This window comes from Camelus dromedarius, chromosome 1 (genome assembly GCF_036321535.1).
Source record: "Camelus dromedarius isolate mCamDro1 chromosome 1, mCamDro1.pat, whole genome shotgun sequence".
NCBI classification, from domain to species: Eukaryota; Metazoa; Chordata; class Mammalia; order Artiodactyla; family Camelidae; genus Camelus; species Camelus dromedarius.
In genome coordinates this window covers 120,513,379-120,532,927 of record NC_087436.1, presented here as the reverse complement: position 1 = coordinate 120,532,927, position 19,549 = coordinate 120,513,379, and the positions used below count along the sequence as shown (strand labels likewise).

Sequence of the window (19,549 nt, the reverse complement as noted above, 5' to 3'; positions counted from 1 at the left end):
TTTGTCGTTGCCGAGTGTCTCGGATTAGCCTGGAGGGGACGAAGGCCTCTGATGCTTGGGTGGACCTGACCCCGACCTCTGGTGTCGGGGCCTCTTTTCACTGTTCTGTTGGCTTCCCTCCCCCAAGGCAGAGCTCGGACGTGAGATCCATGCCTTGGCATCGGCTGGCAAGTCCCTGGCCTCGTGGACTGCCCAGCGGGGAATTCAGGAATGCCGGGAGGCGTGTGGCGGACACGGCTATCTGGCCGGTAGGTTTTGGAGACACGTGGGGCAGCTTTCTCTCCTTACCCTTGCCATGGGACTCATGACCCGGGGTCAGCAGACTACAGGCTGTGGGCCAGAGCCCGTTTTGTGCATAAGGTTTTATTGGCACCTTGGCCATGCCCAGTGCGTACACATTTCCCCTGGCGGTGTTCCCACTCCGACACAGAGTTGAGTGGTTGAGACAGAGCCTCCCACGTTTACTGTCTGGCCCTTTCCGAACAAGTGAGCCGACCCCTGCCTTCATCAGGTCTCTCCACTCTGATGCCTGATGCTCCTCGGTCAGAATCCGCAGACCGTGACTGGGCTTGGAGAAGCTGTGCAAAGGGGCCGCTGAAAACCGGAACAGAAAGGAGCCCATCTGTTCATTTGAACTGAAACTTTTAGTTTAACGACTTGGCAGTAACCTGGCATCGAGTTTTGTTCTGATGAAAAATTCTTAAACTTAGAAAAAGAGAGCTTTTATTGGCCTTGGCAGCGTGTGGGCAGCTGGTAGGTGGTTAAGAGATTGGGCAGCCGCCCCCCCGGGACCAGATCCTGGCCCTGCTGCTCACTAGCTGTGTGACCCCGGGGCAGCTGCCAGCCTCTCTGTGCCTCAGCCCTATCTGTGACGGGGGGGTGTGCACAGCACAGGTGCCTGCAGTGAGTGAGTGAATTAATGCACACCAGGTGTTAGCAGTGTCGAGCACGTAGCATGTGCCCCGTTACTTTTATTATTACTGTTAGTGTTATTATTAATGTCATCATTATTTGCAGCCTTCCCGCCAGACTTCCTGCGTGCTCATCTTAAATAACTGGTTGGTAAAGTCTGGTTACTCAAAGAAGGCCACGCACACCTTCCAAGTCACAGAATTGGCAGGAACCTTATTGACAGTTTCCACAGAAGCCTTTTAGGCGCTTGCTGCGTTTGAGCGTTCCGATGCAGCTCTGTAGATAATCTTGCGCTTCTGGCGAGGATGTGTCCCAGTCACCCCTCGCGTGGGGGCGGCGGACAGGGTGGCCTCTCGGCTCCTCCACGCCCCGCCTCTCTCTGTTACTCACGGGCGGGTAACCGCAGCGCGGCAGAAGTCACTTATTCATTTATGTGTTTCGTCCTCTGCGCAGTGCTCTTAGTAGGTTTTGTTTGTTGTTAGGGCTCACAGAGATGCTATAAATAGTTCAGAATGAGGCACTTGAATCATGCAGCCCGGCAGACAACACGAATGACTAAAGCAAGTGTCATCACACTTACAGACGCTCGGCTTAGCCATTGAGGCCGAGCTCAGCAGGGATGAATGTAAAGCCCTTTATCTAGGTTTAAACATCAATCGAAAGTTATTTCCCAGAGGTTGCTCTCAGTGGCCTACTGAATGGGGATGCGGCAGCGAGTCAGGGGAAAGCGATCAGGGTGTCACAGGTGACCACAGCCTTGTGTCTCTGCAGAATGTCTTACACCCCCTCGGGCTCTGCTCACAGCAGTATGTGAGTGTGGGAAGTGAGGGTCCCATCCGATTCCCTGCTGGCTTCCCCACCACTTTTGGAGAACATTCTCCATTAGAGGGTGAAGACCCAGGACGTGGGGGTCTGGGTAGCATGGCTTATAAAGTCTGAAGAGGAACTGGGTTATTCAAGGGGCAGGAGAGAAAACAAAAGAACAATGAGACTTGTCTTCAGGTATTTGAAATCTCTTGTGTAAAAAGGTTTCCTTTAATCGTGGGAGAAAGAAGGCCGTCCCCCTCGCAGGGAGTCAGCACCTCTGAAACGGTCCGGGTCTGGCAGGGCCCCACTCGGGGAGCTCTGCCGGGCAGCCTGTGAGGCCGTGGCAGCAGTGAGGACGGTGGTGTCGCTGAGCGCGGCCCTGGGAGCCGCCCCCTTCCCTTCCCAGCGGCGACCGTGCCACGTGGTCACGGGTACGCCCTACAGGGGGAGCACCTGGGCTGAGACGATGAGCGGGCGCCCCGCCGGTGGGGGGCGGGGCGGGGCCACGTGCCCTGGCAGTGACAAGGGCGCGGCGGCTCCTTGCAGTGAACCGTCTGGGCGAGCTCAGGAACGACAACGACCCCAACTGCACATACGAGGGAGACAACAACGTGCTGCTGCAGCAGACCAGCAACTACCTGCTCAGCCTGCTAGAGCGCCGCGGCCCAGGTGAGGCCGGCTGCTGGGGGGCGGCGCAGCGGGCGGGCGGCCCCAGCCACACACAGCCCGCCCCACGGCCCCGGCCGCCCCGTCAGCCCTGCAGTCAGGATGGCCCCTGTGTTTACAGGAAGGAGACGTGTGGTCAGATGGGGAGGGGCCAGCCCCCGCGTGATGGCTGGGGGAGGGGTCCTGGCTCTCCCCAGAGTCACTGGCTGTGCTCCTAGGTGGCCCTCGCGTTGAGAGCCCTCTGAAGACTGTGGACTTTCTGGAATCCTATCCCGACATCCTTGGCCGGAGGTTCACAGGCCCCAGCCCTGAGGACTGCTGGGACTCCTCAGGTAAGTACACGCCTGCCTGTCTCTCTGCCCCCACTCCGCCCCTCCGGGTGCATGGTGCCCGACTAGGGCCCTGGAAGCAATCTACTGATTTATTCCCTTGTTTGTTCAATAATTCATCCATGGAGCAGCTCCTGTGCCCAGCGCTGAGTCAGTGCTGACTCCAGGGTTGGAGTGAAGGGAGTCCACCCCCCTCCAGGGTATAGCAAGAGGCCTCCGGGTCCCAGATCCGCCTTGCCAGGCAGCCTTGGTCCCACCCGCCACTCCTGTGCCTGGGTTCTCATCACAGGAGGTTGGGTGTCCCGCTCGTGGTCCATGCCATACACTGTCTCTGGGCCTTTGCACATGCCAGGCTTTTCATTCTGGTCCTGGCCTCCCTTCTGTCTGCCCCCCTGACCAGCTTCCTCCTCAGTTCTCTGCACACCTCAGATCTGGACCTGAGCCTGCTGCATCCAAAGCTCAGGATCTCCTGTTACGGCCCCCAGACGCTTGGTAATGGGTGGTCGAGGGAGACGTCACAGGAAGAACAGGGTTGGTGACCCCCCCCCCCCCAGGCTTCTGAAGGATGAGCTTTCCTCCTACAAGATCCCACTCGCTTTCCGGTCAGATCCCTTATCAGAAATAGCAGCAGACTGTGGCCAGGTCGTCACTCCGGTGGGCGTGTTTCATGAGCACACCTCCCTCTGCCACCCAGGGCTCCTCTGTGGTCCGGGGCTGACCCCTAGGCGTGTGCCCCCAGCAGGCGGGCAGAGGCGGACCCTCTGGCAGGTCACCCAAGGAGCTGGAAAGGCAGCCCCCCTGCCAGGAGACCGAGTGCACCTGGGACATAGGGCAGGGCCCCCACCCTACTGCGCCGGGCTCCCGTCTGCACTGCGGGGTGATGACAGCTGTACCTCTGCAGTGTCTGTGGGGACCAGCGAGGGACGCAGTGCACTCAGGTTGGCACTTGGCACCATGCGAGGGCTCAGGAACGGCCCTTGACATTTACAACATGGCCCAAGTTACAGTTTTCATCACAGAAATTACTGTCAATAGCTGTACATCCCCCTGAACGCCGTTATCAGAGACCACCTGGCTTTGCTGTCAGGAGACCCAAGTGTGCGTGTCCCCTGGGGGCCTGGGGGGCCTAGATCCTGTGGGTGAAGGAGCCGCCCCCTCCCTTACTCGGAGGACAGAGAGCACATGACACATCCGAGAAGCTGCGGGCGCTGGGCACATATCTCCCGGTGGCCCTGCAGGGCTGCACTGCTGCTCACAGCTTCCAGAAGGGAGGCCGTGGTCCAGTCCCCCTCCATCCCCCTGAATCCATGTCAGCGGCCGGAGTGAGCACAGAACCCAGGCTGGGCCGGCCTCCCCGCCGTCCTCCATCTGCAGCCCCAGCCAGCAGCATACCTGCTAGTAACAGCTCCATTTCCCTCCCCGCACTGTGTGACAATTCTGACAATCAGCAGCCTTTTTTATCTCACTTCTTAAAGTGCTAAGAGGAAGCAGGGACCGCTTGGAGGTCCCTTCCTGCTGGTCACACAGCCCCCTAAGTGTCGTGCAGGAAGCACCAGGGAGTGACGCAACCATCCTAACGTCAACCCAACCGGGATTTTCTCCCCTAAAACCATCACCCGTTGTAAAATGAGACAGTAAACAAGTGGTCTGCCAGCGCTGTGACAAGGCCGCCGTGCCCGCCCGGCCCCTGCCTGGCCCCCGCCTGGCCCCTGCCTGGCCCCCGCCCTCTCCCCGACACGATTAGAGCCGCAGCTGCACTGTGGGCCGGCGTCAGGAAGAACGCCAGGACAGCGTCATCTGTTTTTCCTGTGAGCGCTCTAATTTTGCAAGAGCCAACAAAGCGAAAACATTTTCTGGAGGAGAGGACGCAAGTAAAACTCATTTGGCACCAGGGGCCTGGCATCAAACACGGCTGTTACTCCCCACGCGGAGGAGGGAGCCCGCGGCACGTGGCCAGCCCCTCGGCCCCAGGCACGTGATCATCAAATCCCAGACCTCGGGCTGGCCTGTCTCAGCTGGGTCTGGGGCAAAAATGACCTAGATGACGTACGACACTCGGGCTCTGGAGGATGGGAGACTCAGGCCCTTCCCAGCACTGGACGCGGCCTGTTTGGACGTCAGGAGGTTTTCCTCTGGGGATTCAGATGTGTATCTGGGGAGGGAGGGGCAGGCACGGGTCCTCGGCTCCTCTGATCCTCGCACTGAGGATGTGTGTGCACTGAGGATGGGTTTAACAAGTGGCCCCGAACACCGGGGACCTGCGTGTCACTTAATATCATAAGGCCTTTCTCTTTCCTTGAGTTAGCTCACTCTCGAAAATACTAAACAATTGGAGCTTTTGCTTCTCTGGCCAAAGGAAAGATGCAGGGCAGTGGGGTTGCGTAGCACCCTGTGTTCAGAGGGGCCCGTGGTGTGGGTGGCACGCCCAGGCTGTGGGTCAGCTGTGGGCCCTGGGCCAGATGCTGATCGGCCATTAAGGGGTGCAGAGGGGCACCGGGGGAGCCCCAAGGGACCCCGTGGTGCAGCACCTCAGAGGCCACTTCTGACCCAGGAGCTGGGAGGGACTTGAGGACTGAAGTTGAAGCAGTGTTTGTCCTGGGCCGTTCGCCACCCCCCAAGCGAGAGCGTTCCTGCCCGGCTGTGCCGGCTCCCCTGGCCTCCCCCACTCGGTTCTGTCCCCGCGGACCCCTCACGTCCAGGTGACTTCTCCAAGTGGTCCACACACCAGCCCCGCTGGTACCTTCGTGTGTTCGCTAGGGGCTCAGCCCTGCCGTGTGAACACGTCGGAGCAGAGTGACGCACTTAGTAAAAACTTGAGAGCTGAAAGTGGAGTTTCCAAAGAAAAATGTTCAAACAACCAAGGCGTGAAGCTGGCTTCTCTCTTGGAGCACAGACTGTGAGCTGGTCACCGACGCCAGGCACAGTGGGTGACGCTACAGGCCGTCACCTGCCAGGGCAGCGTTTGGGTGTGGCCCGGACAGCATGGTTGGTGCGTCGTAGGGTGGTCGGGCCTCTGCCCCGGGTACGCAGGTGTCAAAATGGGCCCCCCAGCACCAGTGCTGGCCCCAGTGTCTGCCTGCGTTTGCAGGGACGTCCTGAAGGGCGGCTCTGGAGTGCCCCGGGGCTGCCGCGGCGTCTGCGCCCTGTGCACAAACTGGGTGCCGAGAACAGCAGGAACTGAGTCACGTTGTGGACAGAAGCCCGCAGGCGAAGTGAGCCCCCGGCTGCACTCCCTCCAGGGGCTCCAGGGAGGGTCCTTCCTCGTCTGTGGAGCCCCTGGTGGCCGCGGGCGTTCCTGGTCTCGTGGCCACATCACCCGGTCTCTGCCTCCGCCTTCGCATGGCCTCCCTTCTGTGTCTCCATCTTCTCTTCTGTCTCGTACAAGGACACTCACTGGATTTAGGGCCACCATGGTCCAGGGTGACCTCACGTTGTAATGTCATTCCATCTGCGAAGACCCTTTTCCTACGTAAAGGCACGTTTGCAGGTGCGGGGAGACACGTGGATGTGTCTTTCGGGGGGGGCCACATTCAAGCCAGCACACCTGGCAGACCTCTGAGAGGGGGACCGCATCCCAGCTCGCCTCCCCACCTGCCGCATGGGGCTCCCTCAGAACAGCTGTGTGAGCCTGGGCAGGCTGTTTGCTGCCTCTGAGCCTGCGTTTCCTCAGCCCTGAGAGGTGGTTCATGTGCTCTTTAATGGGATTCTCAGCTGCGCTGTGAGGATTTGCAAATACAAAGTGTGAAACGGGCAGGGGTCTGCAGCAGGACCCAGCAAATACCATGCACCTTCTTCCCAGGGAACGGGCTGAGTGACTTGAAGGAACTCCCAGGTCCCCTGGGGCCTGGACGCCCCAGCACTGCGCCCTCTGCCTGGGTCAGCAGTGAAAGTGTGGACCTCGGGCCACACAGGCAGGTCAGACCCTTGCTGGCTCACCATGGGCCCGGGCGCCTCCCTGTGCCCCATGTGCTCAACGGAAGGGGTGGTGACCACACTGCTGGGCAGGGTCTCCGGCGGTGACGGGACAAGGAGCAGGGCCCCACAGATGCAGGCACAGCACCGTGGCCAGGAGAGGAGGACGGGGGTCTCCATCCAGCCCTTTCCAGCCCGTCCCCCCTGCATCCCTGTCACGGCGCACCCTGCTCCGCAGCCTCCCTCCTCTGCTCAGCAGAGCCCCGGGAGGGACGGGCGAGTGGCAAGGTCTTGGGAGAGCCGCCCACCGCAGCGGTGAGGTCCCCGGTCAGGTGGCTGGAGTGCGCCTTCCTCTCACCACCTGCCCACCATCTGCTGGGAAGTTGTCCTGCCATCCGTGCGACTCCGCGTTTCATCCAGACCGCATAGCCATCTTATATAAATGAGGCGGTCATCACGCCTCGGACTCCATGGTTGCTAGAACCGTGTAGAACTCGGGCCGGCCTCATGGCAGAGCCAGGAAACACCCTCAGCCGTGCTGGTCCCGGCCCGGCCACCGCCCGCTGCGGCCGAGCGCAGCTGCCCTCCCTGGGCCTCAGCCTCCCCGTCTGTAAATGGGCCCCACCCTGCTCGCTTCCACGAGGACTAAGTACTTGGAAAGGTCGGGGCCCCGCGGTCACTCTTCCCTGTTTCTCGTTTGAAGCCGCCCTGGCAGCGTACGAGTGGCTGGTTTGCTATCTGCTCCAGGAGAGTTACCAGAAGTTAAATCGAGAGAAGCAGTCTGGGAGCAGCGACTTTGAAGCAAGAAACAACTGTCAGGTATTCGTTTGTGTTACAAGTTGCTCTTTCTGTGATTTGTTCCTAATTCTTGTACTGTTGTGTCCTCAGTGAGATGCACCTCGGGCACCTGGCCTGACCTCTTTGCACCTCCCTTGCCAGACATGGAAGAGACTGTGGGCATCATACTAAGGTGCCCGACAGTGTCCATGGGCTGTGGAGGCCTGAGGCACACGGTGGAGCTGGGACGGGAGCCAAGATCCCTCCCACCAGCAGGGCGGTGGCTCGTCGACTCACGTGAGGGCACGCCAGTGCTCCGCATTTGGTTTCTCAAAGTCGTCATCCCCCTCCCCCAGATGCCTGAGTGGAATCGGTCCAAGGGCCGCGCTGGTTCTCACACTGGGACAGGGCTGCCTCTCGTGTCCGGGGTCCCGGCCCTCGTTAGGTGGCACCTGGTTCTGCTGTGGTCTATAGCCCGGTGCATCTGCAGTGACAGGTGTTTTCTGGGAGGCCGGAGGTGAACGTAGCCCGGGAAGCTTCTAAATGCGGTACCCTCTCTTGTTGGTATCTGCTCCGGGTCACACTGTGATGGAGCTGTCCCGGAGAGCCTGGGGCCACATCCGCCCGTGGCCTCTGAAGGCCCCGGCTCCTGGGCCCCTCAGCAGAAGATGCAGAGCAGGCACCCAGGGACTTGCTGGGCGCGCCTGCCCCGGGGAGGGAGGAGCAGACAAGGAGGGGTCTGGATTAGAAAGGCCCCTTCGGAGGGCACCTAAACCAAGACCACACCTGTGTCGTCAAAGGAGTGAACTAGCAGACAGCAAGGGCAGTGAGCCTCCAGTTCAGTCTAGGGACCCAGAGTAGGGGGTGTGAGCACCGCCCTTCCAGGTGGGCTGGGCCACACAGGCTCAGTCACTCGGACACGGGCGGCTGTGGGTCAGCTTGTCCCGCGTCGCTCCGTTCTCTGCATGTCGGGGTGTCGACCTGGAGATGGAAGTGGAGATGCCCCCCAAGACCCTGGAGCGATGGAGGACACAGAGGACGCCCATTCCCGCCATGTCCAAACCCCACAGAGCATCCAGAGGGCCACCGCAGCCGTCTGAGCCGTCCGCTCACACCTGCACTCCCGGTCTCACGATGGCCCGGGGTGTGGCGCTGTCGGTTGAGAAAGAATTCACCGAGGCCTGGAGGGAGAGGTGACCCCAGAGGGAGTCTGCATCTTCCAGACCTGGTCTGCATCACGGAGCATGTTAAGAGGGAGCATGGGGTCATCCTTACAGCAGAGAGCGTTCTCAGAGCCCTGGGCTGGATGTCCAGGGTCCTGTGGCGATGCGGTCCCTTCCCATAGCGTGATGGCAGCGGCAGGAGGAAGCATGAGAAGAAAAGTCCAGGCGGTGTTTGCGCAGCCTTGGTAGGACGAAAACTCGGAAGCTGTGAAAGACACTGTCGGCTCTGACTGCATTCACATTCACCCTTTCTGACTATTCTGAATAGTAGAAGATGATGTAAGCAACGTCAGAAGACAGATCCCAGGCTGGGGAAGCACAGAACACCACCGGCTGCAGGAAAGAGTTCCTGCAGACGGAGGGTCAGCCTTGCCCGGGACCTGCCCCCCGCCCGAGGTGGCCACCGCAGCAGCAGCTGCCCGCGGACCAGGGCCCAGGACGCGCAGGTGGAAGGACCGTGTCCGGTGGACAGCGGCCACTCCACACCCTGTCCTTTTCGGGGAGGTTACTTGCAGTTTTGTGGAAAGATAAGATGCGCTCTCCTTTTGACTCAGCGCCGGAGCTGATTAGCTTTTCTCTACTCCTGCCGGCAACAAACTGCTGTCAACTGTTCACCTACAGCTGGCTGGGCGCACACAGCAGGGTCTTAAAAGAAGAAAACAAAGGCGTGTTTGTTGTATTTTTTGGCTGGGCAGCACCTTCACACGTTCCAAGTGAGAAGATATAAGAAGGTGGGGGGGAAGCCCCCCCCCCGGACTCCCTGCAGCGATGTCTTTACAGGAAGCAGGATGAGGTGCTGTTTCTCCCTCCGTGTGTCGTTCCACTCCATCGTCTCTGATGGGTAAGGATGTCGAGGCCAAGAGAAACGGCCCAGGGCACTGGCTTGACTCTGGAGAGCCGGCACTGACCCCAAGCCTGCTGACCCCAGAGCCCGACTCTTCCCCTGGGCTGCACAGCTGATGTCCAAATGTAGCTCAAACAGTTCAGATTTTGTTTTTTTGCCAAAAGCTTCCGTTACTTGTTAAAGTGCAGATATGCTCAGAGCTTAGGGTGTACCCAAGAGCAATATCTGACCCCGAATTCCTTTCCGGGGCACGTGGGCTCTGGCTGACCCTCCTGGTGGCAGCGCTCGGAGCCTGGCGCTGTCACATGCCCACTGCGCAGACCAAGAAGCTCGGGCTTGGGGCGGAAGCCGCTTGCCCGCACTGCACACTCGTAAAAGCCAAGCGGGTTTGGACGCTGAGGCCCAGGCCCTTAGCTACTGTGTCGGTGAGTCAGAGCCCGGCCGGACTCAGATGCATCCGCACGGTGTCATGGTCAGAGGTGGGGCCACCTTTCCAGGCCAGCACCAGCCAATGCCGTAGCTGAAACTAAAGTGTGCCGCTTTACAGAAAAATAAGATGAGAAGAACGTGACCTAAGACTAGAAAATCCATGTGAGTTTGGACTCAGTTCGAGCCTGGCCTCTGGGATTCACAAAGGGGCACCCACGCGGAGAGGCACCCACAGCCTGTGAGCACGTTTGGGGGGTTTAATGTACTAACATGCCCTGGTGAAGTAGTTAAGGGGTGGTTACTGGGGTCAGCCTGCCTAGGTTCAAGTGTGTCTCCGCCCCTTGCCAACTGTGTGACCTTGGTGCGGGGTGGGGGGTGGGGGGGCTCAGCTTAGGGCCTGGCCTGGGGAGCGGTCCTGCCCACCTTCATTGTCATTGTCATCTCCCCTCCTGTGAGGCCCCCCACCCTGCATCCAGCAGAGACCCCACCTCCCCGGCCCTCACCTTCCAAAGCCAAGAGCACACACACCACAGTGTGTGCAAGAGGGAAGGGGTTAAAGCCACTCTGAGGCCCCAGGCTGGCCCTCCAGAAGGGACAATGGGGTAGCAGGACGTGTACCCTCTGGGGATGCAGAGGCCCAGTGGGGTCTTGGGACAGGACCAGCCAGATGGGCAGGAGGTGGGGAAGCACCCTGCCCCGGAATTTTCTCCTGACAGCTCACTGTCTCCAGCAGGCCCCGGGGGAAGCTTGGCCTTGGAATTGACAACCCAGTGTTTGCTCTGAAAGTTTACAGCAGGCTTTACGTCAGAGCCCACCCCCCTCGGTGCTCCTGCCTCCCGCTTCCCGGAGCCCACTCTCCCCCACCCCTTCCCCAGGGATGCTGGCTGACGGCCTGGGTCAGTCATGCAAGCCTGAGTAGGTGTCTTCTCCCCGCCCCGCTCCGGGCACTGCCGTGCTAGGTTATTTTTTTAATTTCCAAAGCAGCACGTGCTTATCATAACAAATCAGGAATGCACGTATGATTGTCCTGATTGTAAAAACTGGTTAAAAGAATAAATTGGAGACTGGAGAAGAAAAGCTAACAAGCAAAGCTAATGATTAGCAGCAGATGTTTTGGATGTCGGTTAAAAAAAGAAGTTGGGACCGAAAGATCTGCAGTGACTTCCTGCTTCCACAAACAAAGCCAGAGTCAGAACTCACATGCAAGGAACACTTGGCCCCGCTCAGCCGTCCCCCTTGTTTCTGGACCTGACTTGAGGGCAGAGTGGGAGAGGGACTGTTTCTTTCCAAGTCTGGGAGGCCAGCAGCGTGGCAAGGCCAGGGGGAAGCTGACATCACTTTCAGGTGCCAAGCACCTTCTCTGTGGCCCCAGGTGGGAAAGAGAATTGACCTCGTGCCCTCGGGGAGCCCACCTCCTGGGGACAATGCAGGCCTCTGCGTGGGGCTTTCCCGAGGGGGCCGCCTGCGCCCGCCCCGTCTGTCCCCGGAGCGCCTGGTGCTACTGGCTCGCAGACCTCCCACGGTGCCTGGCTGGCCGCCTGCTCACCGGCGGCTGGCGCCCGTGCCGGGCTTCGTTGCAGGTGTACCACTGCCGCTCCTTGGCCCTGGCCTTCCTGGAGTTCACGGTGGCGCGGAGGTTCCACGAGCACACGCACCAGCCCCACGTGCCGCCTCCGCTGCGGGCCGTGCTCTGGCGGATGAGCGCCCTCTACACCCTGTGGTCCCTGAGCCAGCACACAGCCCTGCTCTACCGAGGTGAGCCCCCTGCGCGGGCACCTGCTGCCCCCACCTCACCCTCCGCTGTGCCTGGGAGACTTAGCTCCCCTGTGGGTTACTGAACACTCATCCCATGCTGAGTGAGCCTTCGGCAGATAAGGAGCCCGGAGCCCGTGGGGAGAAAAGCACGAGGGGCAGAGCAGCATCAGGACGGCCTTGAGAGCCGAGCCGAGCTGCTGGGGCGGCAGTCCCGGGAGTGCCCACTCTGGGGACCTGGAGGGCTTCCTGGAGGAGGTGATGAATGGGCTGATTCCTGGAAGATGGGTGGAAAGAGAGTAAACCTGAGTTTCTCAGTCTTTTTTTTCATTATTCTCCCCCTAAGAAACCTCTTCAGATATTTTTTCCTAATCGCCCCCATGATGTGTTCTGTGTAGCTGTTCGTGTCCTGTGTGTGTGTCTGGCCTGCACCAGGAGTACGTTTTTTCCCCTCCCCCTTGCCAAGAACCCACGTTTTCCCCCTTGAGGTGGGAGTTGCCCCTTGGAGGCAGTGCACAGGGCCTCCCAGGCAGAGGGAGCAGTGGGGTGCAGGGACCAGAGCCCACGCACCCTGAGGAATGACAGCTCTGGGTGAGTGGGTGGAGTTCACCACGGAAAAATCCGACAGCAGCCAGTCCTGCAGCACATGCATTCTCCAGCGCGTGGGGCCGCTTCCTTGGGCCTGCTGGCCGGCACAGCACAGCCCGCCGCAGTGTGGGAGGCGAGACAGAGCAGGGGCGGCTCGTGCCCATCCCCTGGTGGCTCCAGATGGCCCGCGTGCCCCCAGGCACAGCTCTGTGCCTGCAGCCCCTGCCGGCCCCCAGCCCAGGCTCCGTCCGGGCGTCCCAGTCACCACCAGTGCTGTGCTCTGCCTGCCCAGCCCACCGGCCCTGCCCTGCCGGCCTCCCTGAGCCTCTCGCCCAGGCCCTGGGCTTCTGTGTCCCCAGCTCCCAGCCATGACCTCCCAGCATGTGCTCAGTGAACCAGTGGGAAGGGGGACACGGGAACCTGGCCCCAGCCAATGCCATCCTGCAGAGAGGTCACAACGGGGTTCGGGCAGTGGTAGCGAGAGGTTTTCCTACAAAATGGGCTATTTGGGAAAGGAAGCTTGCTATTTGTGGGTGATCTGGGTCCAGACCCCAGGGTAACCGACCCTCTGCTTACAGGTGGCTACTTTTCTGGTGAGCAAGCAGGTAAAGTGATAGAGAACACCATCCTGGCCCTGTGCGCCCAGGTAAGCTGCCGTCACCTGCCACTATTGCATGATTACGTATTACACGGTCACCTGAATAGTAACATTCACTGACCTTGGCCTCGTGTGCACAAAATGGTGAGCAGCGACGGGAAAATTACAGAAGGATGTGCTCGTGTCAGAAATTGCAAGGAGAGTAGCTTTTCGGGACCATCTTAGACTCTGCACACGTTCAGTTCACTCTCGTATCTTTACAGTGACATCAGTGATTCGCGAGCATTTCACATTAGTCTCCAATTTCATTTCATGGTATTTTATTTCTTTATTGCATTCTTTTACCTCCGTCACCCAGGAGTGTCAGCTGGCTCTGGTCGCATGTTATGTTTTAGTGGTGCCCTGTCCACGGGAACTTCCTGCAGGAGTGGACGTGCTCTGGGGCCGCACTGCCCCGTTCGGTCACCACCAGCCCCCTGGGTAGAAGAGTAGCGAGTGTGACTGAGGATTTTTAGTTTTCTTTCATTGTCATCAAACAGCCACGTGTGCAGCGGCCACTGTGTTGGGCGGTGCAGGTGACGGAGGCATTGCGATATGAACCAAAGCTTCCTAGCATTTTATCAAATGTCTCAAGTGACAGGTGACAGGCCACTTCATTTCTCCCTGCTCAGGGCTCGTGAAGTTGGTGTGGTTCCAGGTGATGCTCTGTGCTGGCGCTCAGCCTGCCTCCGGGCTCATTCCCTACGTGCCCATCTCTCTCCACCCGGGCTCCGGGTCGGGGTGGATCTGCGACCGTGTACAGCCAGCCACGCTTACTTTCACAGCCAGTGGCGGGAGGGGTTCCCTCCCCGCGCTCCGCGTGGTGCTCAGCTGCCTTTCTAAACCGTGCAGCAGCTTTTCCCCTTGTTCTCAAACGCAGGGCTCACAGCACAGCTGGTGGCTGTGGCCAAGGTGGCAGGGACCCTGTACAGTAATGCAGCCCACACCGCCTGGCAGATCCTGGTCCTTCTTCTGGTGCGGGGCCCGGGGTCGGCCAGGTGGAGGGCGGCACGCCCGGCCCAGTCCAGCCGGCCCCTCGTGCGTCGTCTGTGGGGGTGTTCGCGCTGTCTCGGCGGAGGTCAGCATGAGACGGAGACCCCGTGGCCTGCAAAGCCTGGCTGTGTCCTGTGGGCCCCTTACATGAAACCGTGGCAGACCCCTGGTCCAGACCAGGACCTTACTCTGCTGATGGGGTCCCCCTGAAGTGGGGCAGGCTTGTGCCCCTCAGCCCACCGGCCCTGACCATGGTGCCAATGCGTGCGGGGCTCTGAGCCACGCAGCTGGGTGCGTTTCCACTGTTTTAGTGGTTTTGTGACCCTGCGCTCAGTTGATTTAATCCACACCATTACAGTCGTCCCCATTCCAGCTGTGTTCAGCACAGCCGTGGCATTTCACAGTTACTTTAAGAAAAAGAATTTTTTCTTGCATTTCAAGAAGATTCTTGGGAGTCTTGTCATACAGATTCCACTTGTCACGTTGAAGAAGAATCCGGGTGGTGGGATAGCAGAGCAATTGAACTACTGAGAACCAACGCGCATCTGAATGATGGACTTTCAGGTGCTCATAAATGCCTTCTCTCTTACTACATTCTTTTTCTGGACGTACTTTCCTGTATTGGAACACTAGCTGCCCAGAGAAGTCAGGGTTTAGAGACAAATCTCTGAAGACAGTTGCCAATTAATGAGCCGCAGAGACGTCACTTTCATGAGCAGTCCCTACCTGGTTGAAAAAAAATGACACATTGGAGGTCTTGAGTGAATAGCGACATGGTGAAAACATTCAGACCCGCGCAGGGGGACTCTGTGCCCCAGGCCAGTGAGAGGATGATACTTTAGCAACCAGCCGAGGGCCTGCCAGGGCGACCGCTGCTGGCGGGGTGGAGGCTCTGTTACGAGGTGGTCGCCATGGAGATGCTGGGAGTTGCCAAGTGTACGGACTTTGTTTCTTAACAGCTGAAAGATGATGCTGTTGCCCTGGTGGACGTGATCGCCCCTCCGGACTTCATCCTGGACTCCCCGATTGGCAGAGCCGACGGCGAGGTGAAAGCAGCCTCCCTCCCGGGGCTACAGGGGGACGCCATGTGCCGGAGCATGAGCCAGGGGCTGCTCTGGGGCTGCGGGGGTGCCGCTCCTCACATGTGGGCAGCAGGGGAGGGAGTGGCTGGGAGAAGTTGGGGTGGGTGATTGTGGGCGGGTTAGCCAGCACCCAGCCTGCCTTCCTCCCAGAGATGGGGAGTTGTTACTGCCCACTTGGGCCATGATGCCAAGGTTAGCACGGGCCTGCGTGGAGCTGGGGGCCCTGCAGTGTCTCCCTCTTTTCACCTCCCCTGGGGGCCATTCCAGTCCCAGGTCTCCTGACCATGTCACAGTGCAGGGTCCTGACCCCTCCGTCAGTGGGGCCACTCAGCCCCCGACTTGAGCTCCCCTGGCACCCCCCGACGCAGCTCCCCGATCTCCTCCCCTACCCACCCTGTCGCCCGTGCTCCAGAGTGATTTTTTTAAAAGCCAATCTCGTCAAGCAGCTCCTCTGAGCCCCCTCTCTGCGTCCCGCATACCTGGAACTTACATCCAGATTCCTTCCTGTGCCCCATACCCTAACGGCCTGACCTCTGCCTGCTTCTCCAAGGTCACTTCACACCACGTTCCTCCTGCCCTCTGGACTCCAGCTTCCCTGTCCTGTTTCTTGTATTGGGCTCATCCTCACCCCAGGGCCTTTGCACCTGCTGTTCTTGCTGCAGGGAGGACTCTTGTTCGTTGTAAGCAGAATGCTGCTTCTTCAGAGGGCTCTTCCCTGGCTCCAGCTGAAGTGCCACCCCCACTTTGTTCTGCTGTGTCATCAAGCCCACGTGCGTCCTCTGCCACATGGAGATGCTCATGCTGGACGATGCCCACAGGTCTGCGCGGTGCCTCTCAGCACCGCACTACCTGTGGGTTGTCCCTGTGTTTCCATGGAATGTGACGTTTCAGTGAAGTCACGTGTCTGAGGTCTCACGGCTGTCATTTCTTTCTGCTGAGACACCCAGGCTGACCCAGGCTCTGCATAAATGGAGCTGACTCCCCCATCTGTCCACAGGGGACACTGCAGTCAGCGCAGGGGAACAGGAGCCTAGACTTCTGCCCGGCCCAAGCCACACTGGGGTTGGGACAGGTGGAGCAGGCACTGGGGTGGGCAGGATAGAAGAGCCGCCCATAGGATCAGGAGGGCAGGAACAGTACACCTGAGGGGGGCGTGCTGTCCTCTGGCTGCAGAGCTGGGTGTTGAGCAGCATCCCGAGATGCTGGGCGGGTTACCCTTGGTTGCCCAGCCAGGAGGCAGCAGGGCCAGGATTTGGGTAGAGATGGACTGTTTGGAGGGAAGACAGGAGAGCGAAAGTCAGTCCGTTGGGGTGGCCAGGGCCCTGGTGGGAGCATGAGGAAAATGTGCCATGAGTCCCCGGGAGAGGGGCCAGCCCCTGGGATGAGGGCTCACCAGGCAGCCAGCAATGCCATCACGGGGGCCTGCCTGGATGTGGCACTGTCTGAGGACCCCTGAGCACATGGGAGCTCCATCCAGGAGGAGCTGGAATGGATCTGCAGAAGGCACCTCTGACGCACGGTGGGGGCGAGGGACTGAGAAGTAGGGTCATCCTGTACTGTCCCAAGTTGGGGGCCCCAGATCCCACACTGAGGCCAGAGCCAGCCCGAGGCCTCGCTGGACAGGGTGGTCTACAGAGTGCACGTTTCTCCCAGTGTCGAGGGCTGAGGTTTGAACCAGGTGCCACTATTGTACCACCATCATTACACGATGCATGGTGTTCCACAGTGTGAAATGTAACCCCTGACTTGTGACCTGTGGGGAGACAGCCTGGCCCTGTGGCTCTGGGAGCCAGGAAGAGCAGAAGGCAGGAGGAGTTGCTAAGTGCCTTCAGCAGGCGCAGGGCGGACAGCTTCTTAACAGTAACGTCTGTCCACATCAGCCAGACACAAAATAGGACCCACCCTGTCTCCAAGGACCTCAGCCTTGACGCTGGCTGTGCTGGGAGCCGGGAGCAAGCCACCGCCGGCTGCCCGCCACACCCATGCCCTTCCTTTAAGATGCCAGGTCGAGCAACAGGCAGAAAGCAGCTCAGTCCGGAGGCCCCAGGGAGGCGGCCGGCCCAGTGGGGTCTTTCAGGGCGGGCAGAGAGGGCCGGTGTATGCTCAGGCCCGGTGGCCCGGAGACAGGACGGCCATCCTGCTGCTTGGCTGCACCGCCACCTGCCGGCCAGCAGCCACGTAGGGGTGGGAGGGCAGATTTCAGAGCCAACGGCAAACACAGACTTGCAGGACCCACTTCCCATGAGAATTTCCAGAGAAAAGGCCACGCAGGATATTTCGTCGTAAATGTGCTTCACGGTGCCTTATAACTGCATTTCACGGCTGTTTCCTGCTGACGAAGAAGTGTGTGAACTAAAGTTACATCATCTGAAAAGGTTTCTGAGAAGTGATGGGAGGACTTCCTGTGTTTTTAAAGCAACTTCCGAGGGCGGCTGTGTTGGCATCCTCGACCGTGGGAGGAATCTCATTCCGTGTGACTGTGTTGTGTGTGTTTTGCAGCTCTATAAAAACCTCTGGACCGCAGTCCTTCAGGGAAGCAGGGTGCTGGAGAGAGCGTCGTGGTGGCCGGAATTCTCTGCCAACAAGCCCGTCGTAGGAAGTTTGAAATCAAAGCTGTAGTCACACTGGCCAGGTTCCGACGAAGCTAATAAGGCCACGGACCTCATGTTCGAGTTCTGAAGGTCCCGGAGGCGGCTGTCCCCTCTGAACCCGCACCGTGGCGCTCACCCCTGTTGAGCCCACGGCGGGACGGCCAGTCCGAAGCTGGGCACCCCCAGAGTCACACCAGGACTGACTGGGGGGATCCGTCCTAATCTGCTGCTCAGTCATGTCTTTCTGATGGACTCTGCACTTTCTGATGATGAGAGCTTTGCGCGTTCTGTTTTCACACGCTGAATGTAAAGGCGGTGGCAGGTAACGGGAGTTGCTGGCCAGGTGGTGTTTTGCGTTCCTCTGAGATTTTTTCACAAGGCTCTGCTTCACTGGGCCCTAAAGGGTGCCACACTGATTCTTTGTTCACTCTGGTTTGACTTTCTCGTGTAATTCAATGGTGTCGGAACCTGTAACCTCGCTAGTTTGCACCACAGACCATCCAAATGACATAATTGAAGATTTTTAAGGAAAAGGAAATCAGCTGTATTGCTTTCTTGCGTGGATCTGGAAGCTTCCATCAAGGAGATGCTTCCAAGGGGGGAAGGGCCGTAATGGTCTGGGTGTCCAGTCAGCCCTCAGGCCGGGCCTGCCGGCCATGTGCGCGCTGCGCTGGGAGTCAGGTTGCTCTCGCCAGAGGTGGATCCCCCAGTGCCGCCCGTGCCCCGGGGCGTCTCCTCCACACTCTCCCGGACGTAGGCCCAGGCTGCTCCTGGGGGCAGCTGGGGGGTGGAGGGGGTGTGGGTGTCTCCGCGCATCACTTGTGTGCCCCCGGCCAGGATGGTGGGGGCTTCTCACTCTTGGCCCCTCTCCATTCCCCGCAGCCTCTGACTGGTCCAGGAGGGTTGGGGCCTCTGCCCTCGCAGCCCCCGGGGCCCTCCCCACCCTGTCTTGGCCCCCACGGAGCACCGCTGCTTGTTTTCCAAAATAGCCCAGAGAACCTCTGAGCACATGAAGGGCCTGGGCAGGAATCAGTTTTTAAAGACTGAATTTAATTCTGTGGGTGGTTCCTTGGCTTCCCAAGCCTCAGTTTTAACGCCTGGAAAAGGGGTGCACACCCTCCCCCACCGCAGCGCATCTGGATGGGCAGCAGGGGCTGCGGTTCAGGAGCACATAGTGTTTGATGGACCTTTCTGCTGGCTGTCGCGGGACCGTTAGACTATGTGATGTGAGATGTGTCGTGCCCATTTTACAGAGGAGAAAACTGACCCTGATGGGCTAAAACCACTGCCAGGGGCCAGACGGCCAGGAAGTGGCAGAGCTGGACCAGGTTTTCAGGTCTGACCCTGGTGGTCCCTGTCCCCCTTCATGGGGTGGACCTGTGGGTTTCCTGTCCCCAGGAGCCCCATCCTCCTCCCAATGGAACCCCAGCTCTGTCCCATGTCAGCTCCAGGACTGGGCTAGTTCTGGCCCAGGCTCCTTGGCCCCCCCTCACCCTTTGCCCCAGTCGCTGGCTCAGCCCAAGGGGCCTGTCGGGCTGAGCCTGGGACTGACTTGGGTGCTGGGACGGAGGGGTCTCTCGCTTTCTCTGGGCAGCGTGCTGCCTGCTGATGACCTTTGCTGCCACGTGAGCCCGAGGCCAGAGCCAGCCCATGGGGGTGGCAGAGGCCCTGGCCTCCAGGCGTGTGAGCCGCAGGTGAGCTGGGCCAGCAGACCCCACCCACAGAGCCCAGCGCCTGGCTCCTGGGTGGATGTGCGGGAGGTCCACCCTCCAGGGGGACAGGGAGCGTCTGTCTCTGGTTTGGGGACTCCTGGCTGCTTGGTGCTGCCTGCTGACCTGCGGCAGCCTCTGATTTGCTTTTTGCTTTCTCATTCCGCTCAGTGAGGCTCCGTGAGGATCCAGGGTTCCCGCGGCTCCCAGGGATGACCCCCGACCAACCTCAGCTGGTGCCCCACCTGCCAGGCCGTGCAGGCGGTGGCCCATCTTGCTCTGTGACACCCAGAGGAGG

General features: G+C 59.7%; 1 protein-coding gene across 4 annotated transcripts in view; it reads left to right on the top strand.

Annotated features, from left to right (window-relative positions):
• ACOX3 (acyl-CoA oxidase 3, pristanoyl) overlaps positions 1-18,080 on the top strand; it is a 42,804-nt gene extending 24,724 nt beyond the window's left edge. For all 4 annotated transcript variants that reach the window (XM_064488505.1, XM_064488490.1, XM_031438234.2 and 1 more), the window contains 8 exons: positions 128-248; positions 2,266-2,388; positions 2,604-2,717; positions 7,330-7,445; positions 11,480-11,654; positions 12,818-12,885; positions 14,829-14,915; positions 17,451-18,080. In XM_064488505.1, the coding sequence (XP_064344575.1) occupies positions 128-248; positions 2,266-2,388; positions 2,604-2,717; positions 7,330-7,445; positions 11,480-11,654; positions 12,818-12,885; positions 14,829-14,915; positions 17,451-17,570 (924 nt within the window). In that variant the 3' untranslated portion in view covers positions 17,571-18,080. The remainder of the gene's footprint in view (positions 1-127; positions 249-2,265; positions 2,389-2,603; positions 2,718-7,329; positions 7,446-11,479; positions 11,655-12,817; positions 12,886-14,828; positions 14,916-17,450) is intronic.
• Positions 18,081-19,549: the final 1,469 nt, after the last annotated feature.